Consider the following 16,119-nt stretch of genomic DNA (forward strand, 5'->3'; position numbering starts at 1 on the left):
CAAAGAGACTCCCAGACAGTAACCCAACATAGAACTGGGAAAATGAACAGCAGACCCCAATCTTTTCTGAAGGAATATTGACAACTGATTGCTGCTAGATGAGGAACAGCTGACCTTCCTAAAATAAAGACCTCTAGATAGGCTGAATAGATTCACCGGATGGACAAGTAGTGGGGAACAGCTAGAGGTGCCAACAACACAGTGGACAGTAGCAGGGATGACAGAGTATAAGGGCTCTAGTGGAGGGAGGTAGGCTATGGGAGGGTGCCATCTGGGAAGTGGGTGTATAGATGAATAAGATGGTTTGGGATGTTCTGTGTGAGATACACAAAAAAAATCAACAAATTTTAAAAGATGAATTATATTTGAGGAAAAAGCATAAAGATTAAAAAATAATAATTAGTAGATGTGAAAAGCATTACCATTGAAATCTTTCTTTTTTTTAACTTAAAAAACTTTATTGAGAATTTCATACACGCATATAAGGTGTTTTGATCAAATTCATGCCCACTCCCTCCTCTCCAACACCTCCCATAGTTCCCCATCACTTTTTTCTGACATCTTCATGTATTCTTTTTCTCTCTCTTTCTCTCCCTCCCTCCCTCCCTCCCTCCTTCCCTCTCTCTCTCTCTTTCTTTCTTTCTATGGGGCTTTTTGCTACTCTAACATTACCCTCCTGAAGAAGTAACCCTAAAATCTTTAAGGGATTAGATAAGTGCTCCCAAATACTTTTGTCATTTTTTGGCCTTTGGAACAGAGTATGTTGCTAAGAGGTTTAAGAACATTTTGACTTTTAGTCACGAAACTGGCTACTTTTCTTTTTTTCTTTTTTTTTTTTTAATACCCTAATTGCCTAGCTAATTTCTACCTCCTATTCTTATCACACCATACTCTGAAAAGGTTACCCAAATTGCTGATAGGGAATTGGGACACAGACCACTCTGGCTTTTTCCATGCTGAACAGAGACACAGTGTGAGGCAATTGTGGTACCCCTTCAGTGGGTCTATCTAAAAGACTCCCAAATTGCATAACTCTTATCTGTAGGAAGAAAAGAAAGCCCTTGACTAGTGAATAGGGGATGTGAAGGAGAAGTAAAGGCAAGAGTAGTTAGCATTACAAGTTTTAGACAGGGAACTAGAAAAAAGAACAGGGCAAATTTCAAATGTTCATATGAGAGTCCGTTGGAATTTCTTGACAAGGGCTTCCAAAAGCATCCCTCTACTGGGTTCCTTCTCATGGATTCCTCCTCATTTTAATTTTGTCTGCCAGGCTGGACTCGAGAATGATGGATTCGGGATTTGTATTCAGGTATTTTGATAGCTGTTTGAGTGGTTAGAATCAGTGTCAGTTCCCTCTCAAAGGCTTCTGGATAGGGGGAGAAAACAAATTTATCCATCATTTTAGAGTAATAGTGGTTGTCTCCCTTAGCTACAGGCAGGCACTATAGTATTGCAGATGAAGATCTGAAGTCTTACATCTGAGCAGCACTTTCTGATTAGGAACAAAATCAGACGAGAAACAATTGTCTAAATAACTTTTATATGGACTTAAGCTTAATGTCTGGCAAGTGTAATCCCTTGAACTATTAAAGAAAAATACTGATGACTTTACTCTTTTGTTATACTTTCCTTTGGGTGTTTAAGACCATTCAGTTTTCCCAAATAAATGAATTTATTTTTACACCTGAGGTAGTTTGATGATCTGTTCCTCAAGGGGTCACATGGGCTTGGGAGGAGCCCCTGGCTCCTTTCTTTTACCAGTTCCATCTATGTGAAGATAATTCAAGAGGACAGGTGACTGACTCACCACAGTTACAAGACATTTTGATAGATGTTCCATAGTCCACCTTTGAGGGCAAAGGGAAAAAACTGTCCTTTAAGTCCCTCTGACCAGATTAGTATAGGCCTCAAAGTATGGCTGTTAAACATCCAATCAAGTTAGTTCCACCAGTCTGGTACATTTAATTACCATATGCTATGTAGATAAAGCTTGGGTGAAAACCCAAATATTCTCAGATAAACATTGACTGGATACATATTTTGTTCCTTAAAGTAGTTGGCTGAACTATGACCTTAGAAATTTTAAGATTATGTGTATATTTTTTTTTGTCTCGCCGTTACATGTCATAAAAAACCTATGATCTCTTGCTTAGGCTTTCTCATTTTTTCTATCTTGGAAAATATCTCCACTCTCATATCCTTTTAACATCTTTTAAAAAATATGTATTTAATAACCACATGATTAGAAGAAGCATTTCATTATAGCATTAACATATGCAATAACAATTTCCAGAGCAAAGATGCGTCTCTATCAAAATTGGCTGAAAATTTTTAGGTTCACAGTTGAATTAATACAGTTATACAATATTGAACTCAGCATAAACCCTATAAGACATAAAATTGAACGAGGTTTTAACCTTTAAAAAAGATCTTCATTTCATTTTAAAATACACTGCTTCATACAGAAAAACTCATTTTTAATGTTACTAACACTTAGGTGTTTGCACATGCATCTCTAATCTCTATGTATCTGATTATTACTAGTCACATTCAGTTAATTTCTGAGATCCTTGGCACCTGAGCATGGATATAAAATCATCAGGTAGATTTCAAAGATAATGTTTTTCACCACTATCATTTAACATGAAGCAAATTTTTATGCTTCTTCCTCAAATATAACTCAAATTTTTTATTTGTTGATTTTTTTTTATGTGTATTTCATACAGAACATCCCAAACAATGTTATTCATCTATATACCCACATCCCAAATGGCACCCTCCCATAGCCACCCCAACCACACTGGAGCCCATATACTCTGTCATCCCTGTTACTGTCCACTGTGTTGTTGGCACCCTCAGCCATTCCCCAGGGCTTGCCCATCCGCTGAGTCTCATCAGCCTGTCTAGAGAGCCTTGTTTTTGGAAGATCAACTGTTCCTCATCTAGCAACAATCAGTTGTCAATACTCCTTTAGGTAAGATTGGGGTCTGCTGTTCATTTTCCCAGTTTTATGCTGTGTTACTGTTTGGGAGTCTCTTGGACCACCTTGATCAACAACTCGAAGGACAATATCTCCTGTCTGGCATTGTTTCTTGTTATGTAGCCTTTAGCTATACACATGGACTCTTAAAGAATTATATTGATTCCTTTAATCTTTGGTTATACCTTCCTTTTGGGTATTTAAGACCATATAGTTGGCCCAGATAAACCAATAAATTTTTACTCTTAAGGATGTTTGAGGATCTGCTCCTCAGGGGTAACATGGGCTTGGGAGGAGCCCTTGGCTCCTTTCTTTTACCAGTCCCACCTACGTGAAGATAAGTCAAAGGTCCTACTTAACCTTGGCTGGCTTCACTTGGAAGCATGGAGGAAGTGTTTCCTCTGTGTTGACCCTCCCCTTTGTAGACTGGACACTGGCTCAAGTCCATTTTGTGGGGTCTCCATGGCCTCTTTAATCAAGAAGACAGATGACTCACCACAGTTACAGGACATTTTGAGAGATGCTCATAGTCCCCTGGAACTTAGTTGACCTCGGAGGGCAAGGAGCAAAAACTGTTCTTTATGTCCCTCTGACCAATTTAGTATAGGCCTCAAGGTATGACTATTACACATCCAAAAAGGTTAGTTCCACCAGTCTGGTACTTTTAATTACCATGTGCCATGTAGATAGAGCTTGGGCAAAGACCAACATTCTCGGATAAACCTTAACTAGACAGATATTGTATTCCTTGAGCTAGTTGTTTGTATAATTTGTCAGTAGGTTGTTTGATTAATATGGTTCCCTCTTGGTTTTTTTTTTTTTTTTTAACTAGCTAGGCATTATTATCTCTCACTGTCTAACCCTTCCACCATAGTTTCCCCATTTAAAGTACCCCCACTTTTCCCATTTATCCCATAGTAATACCCGTCTCCTATGGTCCCACCTCTCTTGAGCTCCTTCTTTCCCTTTATCCCCAAGGTTCCTTGTATAACCTTCCGTCTGCCATCCCCTTAAAATAACCCCACTTTTATCCATATCTCCCTTATTAAGGCGTGTTTCCTACTGTTCTCTTTCAGGTTCTTTCTTTTCCTTTAATTCCCTGGTTCCTTTCCATTATGCTGGCTCCTGTAGTTATGTCTGGTTACATACTCACAAGGATTTGGTGCTAGGATCCACATATGAGGGAGAACATAGTGTGTTTGTTTTTCTGAGTCTGTATTACTTCACTTAGTATAACAGTTTCTAGTTCCATCCATTTACCTGCAGATTTCATCTTTCTTTACTGCAGAGTAAAACTCCATTGTACAAATGAACCACATTTTCATTATCCCCTTGTCTGTTGAGGGACACTTAGGTTGCTTCCATCTCTTAGCTATTTGAAAAGAGCAGCAACAAACATGGATGTACAAGTGTCTCTGCAATGGGATGAGTTCTTTGGGGCTTCAGTGATGTTCCATTGATCTATGTGTCTATTTTTGTGCCAGTACCATGCTGTTTTTTATGACTATAGCCCTGTAGTACACTTTGAGATCTGGTATAATAATCCCCCAGCTCTGCTATTTGTGTTCAGGGTTGCTTTGGCTATCCGGGGTCTTTTGTGCTTCCATATGAATTTAAGGTTGTTTTTTTTCTAATTCTGTGAAGTATGTCATGGGGATATTGTTTGAGATTGCATTGAATCTATGTATTGTTTTTGGTAGGATGGTCATTTTCACAACATTAATTTTTCTAATCCATGAGGATTGGAGGTCCTTCCATCTCCTGGTGTCCTCCTCAGTATCTTTAACAATTTAAAAATTTCACTTTTGAGGTCTTTGTTGTCTTTGGTCAGATTTATTCCAAGATTTTTTTCCCCAGTAGTTGTGAGTGGGAACATTTCCCTGTATTCTTTCTCCAATTGCTTGTTATTGGTATATAGAAAGGCTACTGAGTTTTGTAGATTGATTTTATAACCTGTCACTATACTGAAAGTGTTGATCAGTTCTAGGAGTTTTCCAGTGGGACTTTTGGGATCTCTTAGGTATAGTATCATATCATCTGCAAGGCACACGCCTTTAATCCCAGCACTTGGGAGGCAGAGGAAGGCAGATCTTTGTGAGTTCGAGGCCAGCCTGGTCTACATAGTGAGTTCCAGGACAGCTGGGGCTACAGGGAGACCCTGTCTGAAAAAAGACAAAAAAAAGTGATAGTTTGACCTCTTCTTCTCCAATTAGTACTCCTTCAATTTCCTTCTCCTGTCTTACTGCTCTAGCAAGAGTTTCAAGAACTATGTTGAAAAGGAGTGGAGAGAGTGGACATCCTTGTCTGCTTCCTGATTTCAATGGGAATGCTTCCAGGTTTTCTCCATCTAGAATGATGTTGGCTGTGGGTTTGTTGTATGTAGCTTTAACTATGTTGAGGTATGTTCCCTCCAGTCCAATTCCCTCTAGGACTTTGAACATAAATGCATGTTAAATTTTGGTAAAAGCCTTTTCTGCATCTATTGAAATGATGATGTGGTTTTTGTCTTTGTGTCCATTTTTATGATTAATGACATTTAATGACTTGTGTATAGTGAACCATCCCTGCATCTCTGGGATAAAGCCTACTTGATCATGGTGAATGATCTTTTTGATGTGCATCTGTATGTGGTTTGCAAGTATTTTGTTGAGGATTTTTGCATCTATGTTCATCAAAGATATGGGTCTATAGTTTTCTTTCTTGGTTGTGTCTTTACCCTTACCTGGTTTGGATATTAGAGTGATGCTGGCTTCATAGAAGGAATTTGGGAGTTCTCCCTCTGTTTCTATTGTTTTGAATGATTTAAGTAGTATTGGTTGGAGGTCTTCTTTAAATGTCTGGTAAAATTCTACTGTAAAGCCATCTGTGTCTGGGCTTTTTTTAGTTGTGAGGCTTTGTATTACTGTTTTGATTTCCTTACATGTTGTGGGTCTGTTCAAACTGTTAATCTCTTCTTGGTTTAATTTTGGTGGTTCCCATGATTTTAAATATCCATCCATTTCTTTTAGATTATCAAATTTAGTAGCATATAGGGTTTTAAGATATTCCCTTAAAATGGTCTGGATCTTTTGGTTGTCTGATGTGATGTTTCCCCCTTCATCTCTGATTTTGTTGATTTGGATTTGCTCTTTGTTTCTTTTAGTTAACTGGGCTGAGAGTCTTTCTATCTTGTTTAGCTTTTCCAAGAGCCAGCTCTTAGATTCATTGATTCTTTGTATTGTTTTCCTTATTTCTATTTCATAAGTTTCTGCTCTGATTTTTGTTATTTCTTCTCTTCTGCTGGGTTTGGGTTTCATTTGGTTCTTGCCTTTCCAGCATGTTGAGTTACAGTGTTAGGTCATTTATTTGGGCTCTTTCTAATTTTTTAATGTAGGTACTTAGACCTATAAACTTCCCTCTTAGGACTGCTTTTAAAGTGTCCCAGAGTTTGTGTTTTGTTATATTATCCTTTTCATTGAATTCTAGGAATTCTTTTATTTTTTTCTTAATTTCTCCTTTGACCCACTCATTGCTTCGGAGTGTGTTGTTTAATCGCCATGAGTTAGTGTAATGACTAGGGTCCTGTCCTGTGTCGAGTTTGAGCTTTATTGCATTGCGGTCTGATGGAATGCATGGGATTATTTCAATTTTTTTGGGTATTTGTTGAGGTTTGTTTTGTGGCCCAGTATGTGGTCAATTTTAGAAAAAGTTCCATGGGGTGCTGAGTAGAAATTGTATTCTTTGGTGCTTGGGTGGAATATTTGAAAGATGTCTATTAGGTCCATTTGATGTATGGTATCATTTATTTCAGATGTCTCTTTGTTTATTCTTTGTCCAGTTGACCTGTCTAATGGAGACAGTGGGGTGTTAAAGTCTGCTACTATTACTGAGTTGGAGTTAATCTGTGTCTTAAAGTCCTGTAGTGGTGATTTTATGAATTTGGGTACACCAGAGTTTGGTGCATATATGTTACTGATAGTAATGATTGTAATATCTTCTTGGTTAATTGTTCCTTTGATCAGAATAAAGTGACCCTCCTTATCTCTTCTGGTTAGTTTTACTTTGAAATCTATTTTGTCAGATATTAGAATTGCAACCCCTGCTTGTTTCTTAGTGCCATATGCTTGGAATATTCTTTTCCATCCTTTTACTTTAAGGTAGTGCCTGTCCTCAAAGATGAGATGGGTTTCTTGCAGACAGCAAAGAGATGGATTTTGTTTCTTAACCCATTCAACTAGTCTGTGTCTTTTGACTGGGGAGTTCAGTCCATTAATAGTTATGATTATTATTGAAAGGTACGTACTGGTTGCTGACATTTTGATTGCTGTTTGTGTTCTCCATCTCCTTTTGTGTTTCCTAGATTATACCTTTATTTATTTTCTTTCATTGCCCCTGGTGTATAGTTGTTTCTCTCTGCATTCTCTATATTGCTTCAAGTATTCTTTGAAGGGCTGGTTTTGTGGACATGTATTCTTTCAGGCTTTTCATGCCATGGAAGATTTTTCTTTCCCCCTCAACTATAATAGACATTTTTGCTGGGTAAAGTATTCTGGGCTGGCATTTATTGTCATGTAGAACTAGAAATACCTTGATCCAGGTTCTTATGGCTTTCATAGTTTGTATTGATAAGTCATCTTTAATTCTGATGGGCTTTCCTTTGTATGTGACTTGTTTTTCTTTTGCTGCTTTCAGTATTCTCTCTTTGTTCTGTACATTTAGTGTTTTTACTATGATATGTCGTGGGGAGTTTCTTTTCTGATCCTGTCTATTTGCTGTTCTCTGTGCTTCCTATATTTTTATGTGGATGTCTTTCCTTATTTTCAGGAAATTCTCTTCCACAATCTTGTTTAAGATCTGGTCAACACCATTAACCTGAAATTCTTCTCCTTCCTCTATTCCTATGATCTGTAGATTTGGTCTTTTCATGGTGTCCCACAGCTCTTTCATATCCCATTCCTGTGTTTTAAAATTTTTTCCATACTCTTTGCTTGAGTGTTCCAGCTCTTCAGCTTTATCCTCCAGTGCTGATGTTCTGTTTTCCATTTCACTCATTCTCATGGTGAAGCTTTCCCCATTGTTCCAAGTTGGCTTATTGAATTTTTCACTTCTTCATTTCTGCCTGTTTCCTCCATGTTTCTATCTCCTTTGTGAATTCATTCAGAAGTTTGTCCCTATCTTCTTTTAGTTCTTTGATTTGTTTGTTCATGCATTCTTTAAATTCTTTGAGTTCCTTGATTATGTTTATGATTGTTCTTTTAAATGTAGTGTCCTGGGTTATCTCTAGGGGGTTTTCCTTATAGAACTTTTCTATAGGACTGGTGGAGTTTGGTGGGGACATAGTGTTTTAGCTTTCCATTTTATTATTCTTTCGTTGTGGTTTTGGCATGTGAATTTCTTTTGTTGTGTATGATTCTGATATGAGAATTAATTTGACATATGCTTCTGTTTGTATTATTAGGATGCCTAGGTCTTTTATCGGTTATGTGAAGCTGGTTTGTACAGATATCAGGTTCTCTCAGGTTTTACTTTAGATGGCTTCAGATCAGCTATTCAGTAGCACCCACAGAAGTCCAAGTCAGATTCCAGTCAGGTACACTCAGGCTTCCTTCTACGGTTTGGGCCTCACCAAGCAGAGGCAGGATACAGGAACTGTCAGGCAGTCCCCTGTGTTCTCAGTGCCTATGCCAGAGGGAGGCCAGAACCCAGCACTCTCTGGCTGTCTGCTGGGATCACAGCTGCTACACTGATTGAGGTCAGAGCCCACCCTCTCAGGCTGTCTGCTAGGATCTCAGCCTTAGCTTACCAGAAATGAAACAATTTTCATGTGTGTGTGTGTGTGTGTGTGTCTGTGTGTCTGTGTGTGTCTGTGTTTGTGTGTAAATCCTGTTTCACAAATACTTGGTAACCTTTCTTTTGCTTTAATGCTTTCCTAGTACAAACTAGCAAGGAATTTCACAGCTGAACATATGACAGATACACTTGGTTCATCTGTTGCTTTGTATGTCAGTGTGAAGTGATGAACCAGGTCAGTGCTGATTCTTCTCATTTTAGGGAGTAGATTAACCCATGTTTGATTTGAATGAATCAGCATCAATGTGCTAGTCCCATGTGTCTCATCTTCACTTAGGATAAAAGGCTGCGAGAGACTCAGCATAACGGCAGCCTAGTTGAACAATTCACAGATGGATTTTTATTGGTGAAATTTTCAGTGGTCAAAACTTTGACTTCTTATATTTATATTGTTTGTTTTTCCTCTTGGAAAATTCTCTCAAGAATTTGATGATGGATGCATTTCTTAATGTAGTCTTTAAACACAAATCTGAAAATTTTGTCATCTCAAAGTGAGTTTCTCTTACGTAGTATGTGACTATATGCTTCACCTAGTTTTTGCTCACTATGCAATGTGTTTATATATTCCCCACACCCTTTAGTGTATTTATCTTGACCCCAAAAGGACAGATGCATTAATGAAACGTGGAATATTTTACTATGAAAATGAAAACTGGATTGGAGCTATATATGATTTCACATCTTTGTTAAAATTAGAGCCCCAAAATTCTCAAGCAAGGTAAGAATTACTTTATATATGTAAAATTTTAAATTATTGTTGTCATTTGAAATGTTTTCAAGATAGAAAATTGCTTGAAATAATTTGCCAGCCCTTTTTGAACAATAAATAATTTTCAGAGCTAACAGTGAATGAAAATTTACCTAGACAATAGTGGCCGTGGGTAATTTAGCAGGCACAAATGTCAGATTATTTCTTTGCATTTCCTAAGTGCTTGTTATATTATGAATAAAGCATTGTTTATCATTCATATTTTTCTTCTTTCCATTTGCTCTTTATACATAACCCGTGTACCCACGGAATACATACTGTTCACTTGATTTTCTATAATATCTTGTTGTTAAGCTGTGCTTTTCCAATTTACTGTGCCTAGTACAATTCTCGCTTTGTTGCTGCCCTTTTAATCTAAGCTTTGTTTTGAAGCGGCTTAAAATGTATATATAGTCATGTCTACTCATCTACTTATTTGTAATGTTTGTTTTTTCTTTTAATCTTGAGGCAGGGCCTCACTATGTAGCCTAGGTTGGCCTTGAACTTGTGATCTTCTCGCTTCAGTTTCTTGGTGGCTGGGATTATGAAGATGTGCCATCATGTCCAGCTTCACTTGGCAATTTGTAGTTATAAACCGCATTTATGTTAAAATAAAGCATGCATCCTGGAAAACATGTAAAAGTGTAAAACTTAAATGACATCACTGTGTAAGTTCTCTATAACCGTCACCAGGCAAGGAGACGCCGTGTGTCTTACTGTGGCTCCACTCTTGTCACCCTGCCTCTCCCAGAGGGAGCAAAGCTTCTATTTTATCACCCCCTTGTTGTTCTTTAGTTGGTACACAAGTATACGTCTTTAAACATTCTTAGTTTACATTTAACTATTTTTTGAATTTGATATAATTAGAATCATGTAGTTTTGTTTCTTGTCCAGCTTCTTTCACTATAAATCAGGCACTATTTAATGTGGTTCATTAATATTTGCTTGTAATATTTATGTATCCCTTCTGTTTATAGATGTTGTTTTGAGTATTTGATGATTGAGTGTGGTTCTTGTACACATATCCTCCCTCCACCTTCCCTACCTCCCTCTCTTCCTCCCTCCTTCCTTCCATCCTGAGGGCATGAAGTATGTATGATTCCATTGAGTTTTCATTTTCTTTGTTACTATCATGATTTTCATATATTTGTAACCACTTGGATTTCCTGTTTTGTCATTTATGTCTCTTGTTTTTTTCTTACTAATTTCTACAAGTTCTTATATGTTCTTGATACCGACCTTGTATTGGGTATATTTATGACCAATATTTTTCCTATTCTTGATTGTTACTCCTTAAACTATGGTTTTGGTAAAGAGTTCTTAAATGTAATGTAGTCCAATTTATCAACACTTTTCTTAAAATTTGAGCTTTTTATGTAAGAAAAGATTTACCTATCCTATTCTTGCAATTATTTTAAAATTCAGTCTAACAAATTATTTGTCACTACTATATTAATTTGAATTGCTGTAGGACTGAAGCTCAATTTTTTTGTCCTTTTTCCAATATTTTTTTCTTATGTGTCTTGTCTCTATATATTTTAAATTTAGATATTATCAAATTGTATGTATAATTTATATATACAATATATTTGTTATGCCTCATTAAAATTTGTCTCTTCTCAAATGCAATTTTATTTTTAACTTCAAATAATATTTGTAAACAGGCAAAAACTGATATGGGGTGAGTATCCATTTGTAATGGTTAAATCAAATTAATTAACATATCATCATCTCACATACCTATTTCTTGTTATGAGAATGTTTAAGATTAGTAATTCTTTCAGTGACTTTGAAATATATAAGATGTAACTCATCATTGAACTCCAGCCTGTGGAAGCCAGGACTGCACTCCCTGCTTCATTTACCCTCTCCTTTAAGTGGAGTCATTCAATATTTATTTCTCTTTGCTTGATCCGTTTTACTTTTCATAATGTCTCCAGGCTGATCCATGTTGTCAAAAATGACAGAATTTCTTTCTTTGTGAAAATTGAATTGTGCATTCATCACATTATGTGTGTATATCACAGAATGGGGAGGAAATATTTTCAAACCACACATTTCATAGGGGCTACTATCCAAAATACATAAAGAGCTCAAATGACTGAATAGCAAGAAAATAATCTGATTATAAAAAATGAGCACAGGACCTATGTACATATTTCTCAAAAGAAGGCATACAGATGGCTAATAGATGCATGAAAGAATTTCAGCCTTGCTTCTTATTAGGAAAATGTGAGCTGAAACTAGAATGATATTTCACCTGCACACGTGTGAGAAAAAGCTGTTATTTTAAGATATGAAAAGTCAGTGTTGTGAGGATGAGGGGATGCTATTTTTTTCAATTTCATAGTTACATTATTTATTTGTGTATGTGTGTGTGTGAATGTGTGTGTGTGTGTGTGTGTGTGTGTGTGTGTGTTAGAGAACAATTGATAGAGTCGTTCTCTCCTTCCCATGTGGGTCCTGGGATCGAACAAAAGTTATCAGGCTTGGTGGCAAATGCCTTTATTCACTGAGCAGCCTTGCCAGCTGAGGAGAATGGTTTTAACATAAGATTTTTTAATTAAAAATTTTATTAATTCTTTGAAAATTTCATACAATGTATTTTGATTATATTTACCATCCCCATCCTCTCAGCTCCATCCCACCTCCCTACGCAGAACTTGACTGACCTATCAGGGGTAACATCCTTAAAGAAAAATGACTCTCCTCCCAGGAGCTATTGTCAATTTCTTTTCACTATGGGTGAGAGTTTATGACCATTCCCCTCTCTATGCTGGGATTTTGTCTGACTTGAACTTGCAGAGGTTCTGTGCATGCTGTCACAACTGCTGTGAGTTCATTTGTGCAGCTGTACTGTTGTATCTGGAAAGCACTATTTTCTTATGGCTATCCACTGCCCTTCTTTCTTGATTATCCCTGCATCTTGAGGAGGGCGTGTGATAGATACAGTCTCTTATTCTCTACATGTTGATCAGCTGTGGGTCTCTGTATTAATTGCCTTCTACATTAAGTTACTAGGAGTCAGTTTAATATTATGTAGGTTCTCCCCTATGGTCTGTGACCTATCTAGCCATAGGTCTTGGCCCTGATAAGGGTGCCAGGTATGGCTTGCATCTTGTGGAAATTGTTTGGTTACTTCTATAACATATGTGCCACTGCTGCATCAGTGGGCTTTATCTTGTCAGTCCACTTATATTTTTCTGTCCGCTTCTTCAGGTTTAGGAAAAGCAGTCTCTATTTTGAGATCAGATTAAAAGTTCAGCTACAGATGCATTTAATTATTTTAAATTTTAATCCATATGGACTATATTGCTATATTTTATGAGGTAGGGGCATCTTTTTCTAGATAAGGAACCAATGATCTCATTATTACTTGCTGAGTAATCCTTTCATCACTTATGTAATATACTAACTTTGCATGTTAATTACATACACATATGATGGAATGTTTTCTTTTTCACTATCTTTCTATTCATAAAAATGTTTAAATTGTCATTTCAGGTCATATCTCACTTTTTTGCTTGCTTTTGTCAATTTTTCTTGACTTTTTCCCACTTCAACTTAGCTTTATTTTTTTACTTATCTATCTATGTGGCGCATTACATTGATATATTTTCAGAGGTTAAACCACCTTTGTGATATTAGGAAATCACTTAGTGATCACATGTAATTCTTTTAATATGCTGCTACATTCAATTTGTTAATATTTTGTTGAGGGGGTTTTGTACTCATATTGGTACAGGAACTTGGTCTGTAACTTTAATTTCTGCATTGTATTTTCTGGCTTTGATATCAAGGAAGTATTGGTGTTGTGAAATGACTAAGTATCCTCTCATTTTGTGGGGGGAGTTCAGGAAGAATTAATATTGATTTTTTTAACCATTTGTGGTAAACTACCTATGAAGTCTCTGTTCTGGAGTTTGTTTTAAAAATTATTGATTCAAGGGCTAGAGAGATGGCTCAGCAGTTGAGGACACTGACTGCTTTTGCAGAGGACCAAGCTTTGAATCCCAGCACCCACATGGCAGCTAACAACGGTTTGTAACTCCAGTTTCAGGGGATCTGACACTCTCTTCTGACATCTGCGGTCATTGCATGTAATGGGTGCGCTTTATATACATAGAGGCAATACACTCATACACATACAATAAAAATAATAGATAAATATGTAGAAAATTATTGATTCAATCTTTTCAGTTGCTAGTGATCCAGACAGGCCTTTTGTTTGTTCTTAAGTCAATTTTGGATGTTTGTTTATTTCTAGGAAGTTGTTCATTTTGTTTATGCTGCTATCCTTGTGCTTTTTTGTACTGAGAGAACAGAATATCTGAAACTGGCCAATATATAATCATCAGAAATTTATTGCTTCATAGTTCTGGAGGCTGCAAAATACCACTATCTTTTTATCAGAATTTGAGAGGGCCTTACTGCTTCATCTTTCCACGAAGGGAGGCATTACATGGCAGAGGTACAAATTTGTATGGAAGGGTGAACTCCCCCTTCTATGATGGTATTAATCCTATCTATGACTTAAAAGTCTCACCTGCTAAAATATGAATTGACTTTCCACATGACTTTTATTTACTGGGAAAGGACATTCAGACCATAGCAGTTATCTAAGTAACACACAGCTGTTCATACTATCCTTTTATACTTTTTCTTTTATGAGATCAGTAGTAATATCTTTGCTTTCATTTCTTATTTTAGTACTGTGAGAATTTTGTTTTCTTGGTCAGTCTAATTAAGAATTAGTCAACTTTGTCAATCTTAAAAAAAACCAATCTATAATTTTGTCAACTGTTTTTCTTCCCTATTTCATTTACCTTTTCTCTAATATTTATCATTTCCTTTCTTCTGCTAACTGTAAGTTTAGTCTCATTCTTCCATTTTACTTTTCTGGTCCTGGAGCTCAAACCCAGGGCTTTGCATATGCTGGGCAGATGCTCTGACGCTGAGTTGCAGCTCCAGCACCCCCTTTCTAGTTTTTTTTTTTTTATTTAGGGTGTCAGGTTGCTGGCTTGTGATCGTTCTTATTTAATATAGGTAATGATATGTATATGTCTCCCTCATAGCACTGTAATGTTGTATTATTTTTAGGCTTGGGTACATTCTATATGTGTCTTCATTTCTCTCAAAATGTTTTCTGATTTCTTTTTTGACTTGCCCTGCTTATAACCAGAGAAATGGGAAATCTGTTAATTCACACATAGCCGTAATTTTTCACATTTACTTTTGATATTGGTTTCTAGTTATATTGCATTATAATCAAAAGAGATACTTCATATGATCCATTTTCAGAATTCACTGAGATTTGTTTTTTGGTCCAATATATAGTTTACCCTGAAAGTGTTCCAAAACACTTGAGAAGAAGGTGTATTCTGACATTGCTGGTTGAAGTGTGCCATAAATGTCTGCTAGGTGTGATTAGTTTACACTACTTATTAGTTTATTTAGTTATTAATATTATTATTGTTCAAGCCCTCTATGTCTTTGTTTAGCTTATATCTGGTTATGTAGTTCTTAATGGGAATAAGGTTTTGAAGTCTTCAGTTATTTTATAATTATTTTTCTTTTTAATTCTGTTAGTCTTTGCACATATATTTTGAAAATCTTTCTTTCTTTCTTTCTTTCTTTCTTTCTTTCTTTCTTTCTTTCTTTCTTTCTTTCTTTCTTTCTTTCTTTCTTTCTTTCTTTCTTTCTTTCTTTCTTTCTTTCTTTCTTTCTTTCTTTCTTTCTTTCTTTCTTTCTTTCTTTCTTTCTTTCTTTCTTTCTTTCTTTCTTTCTTTCTTTCTTTCTTTCTTTCTTTCTTTCTTTCTTTCTTTCTTTCTTTCTTTCTTTCTTTCTTTCTTTCTTTCTTTCTTCTTTCATCTTTTTGAAACAGGGTCTCCCTATAGCCCCAGCTGGCCTGGAACTCACTATTGTAGACCAGGCTGTCTTTGAACTCACAGAGATCTGCCTGCCTCTGCCTCCCAAGCGCTGGGACTACAGGTGTGTGCCACCATGCCTGGCTAAAATATATTTTATTTTTTATCTATATGAGTATTTTGCCTACATATATGTAAGTCGCCTGTGACATTGCAGTACCCACATAGGTCAGAAGAGAACGTTGGATCCCCTGGAACTGGAATTGTAAATGGTTATTAGCTGCCATGTGGGTGCTGGAAACCAAACCCAGATTCTCTGCAAGAGCAGCCAGTGCTCTTGGCGTTGAGCCATCTGTCTATCTCTCCAAAGTCTATTTCTGGCAATATTTAAAGCACTATATTAAATAGAAGTAGAGATAAGAGACACTTTTTGCCTGATTTTAGCAGTAATGCTTTGAGTTTCCCCTATTAGCATGATGTCGGCTATTGGTTTGTCACATATAACCTTTATTAGGCCAAAGTACGTTCCCTTCATTTTAAGTGTCTTCACAACTTTTATTGTGAAGCTATGTTGGGTTTTGTCAAAGACTTTTCTGTATCTATTGAGATGGTCATGTGATTTCTCTTTATGAGTCCATTTACATGATAAATTACATTTATTGATACATGTACATCATATATACCTATATGATAAA

The 16,119-nt window shown here is 36.4% G+C and overlaps 1 protein-coding gene across 1 annotated transcript in view; it reads left to right on the forward strand.

Moving 5' to 3' along the window:
- The window catches only part of Ttc6 (tetratricopeptide repeat domain 6), a 247,768-nt gene that overhangs the window by 166,209 nt on the left and 65,440 nt on the right, over positions 1-16,119 (forward strand). The window contains exon 14 of the mRNA XM_017798103.1: positions 9,391-9,527. Coding sequence (XP_017653592.1) covers positions 9,391-9,527 — 137 coding nt within the window. The remainder of the gene's footprint in view (positions 1-9,390; positions 9,528-16,119) is intronic.

Source organism: Nannospalax galili, unplaced genomic scaffold, assembly GCF_000622305.1.
Source record: "Nannospalax galili isolate Female #2095 unplaced genomic scaffold, S.galili_v1.0 scaffold636, whole genome shotgun sequence".
Lineage (NCBI taxonomy): Eukaryota > Metazoa > Chordata > Mammalia > Rodentia > Spalacidae > Nannospalax > Nannospalax galili.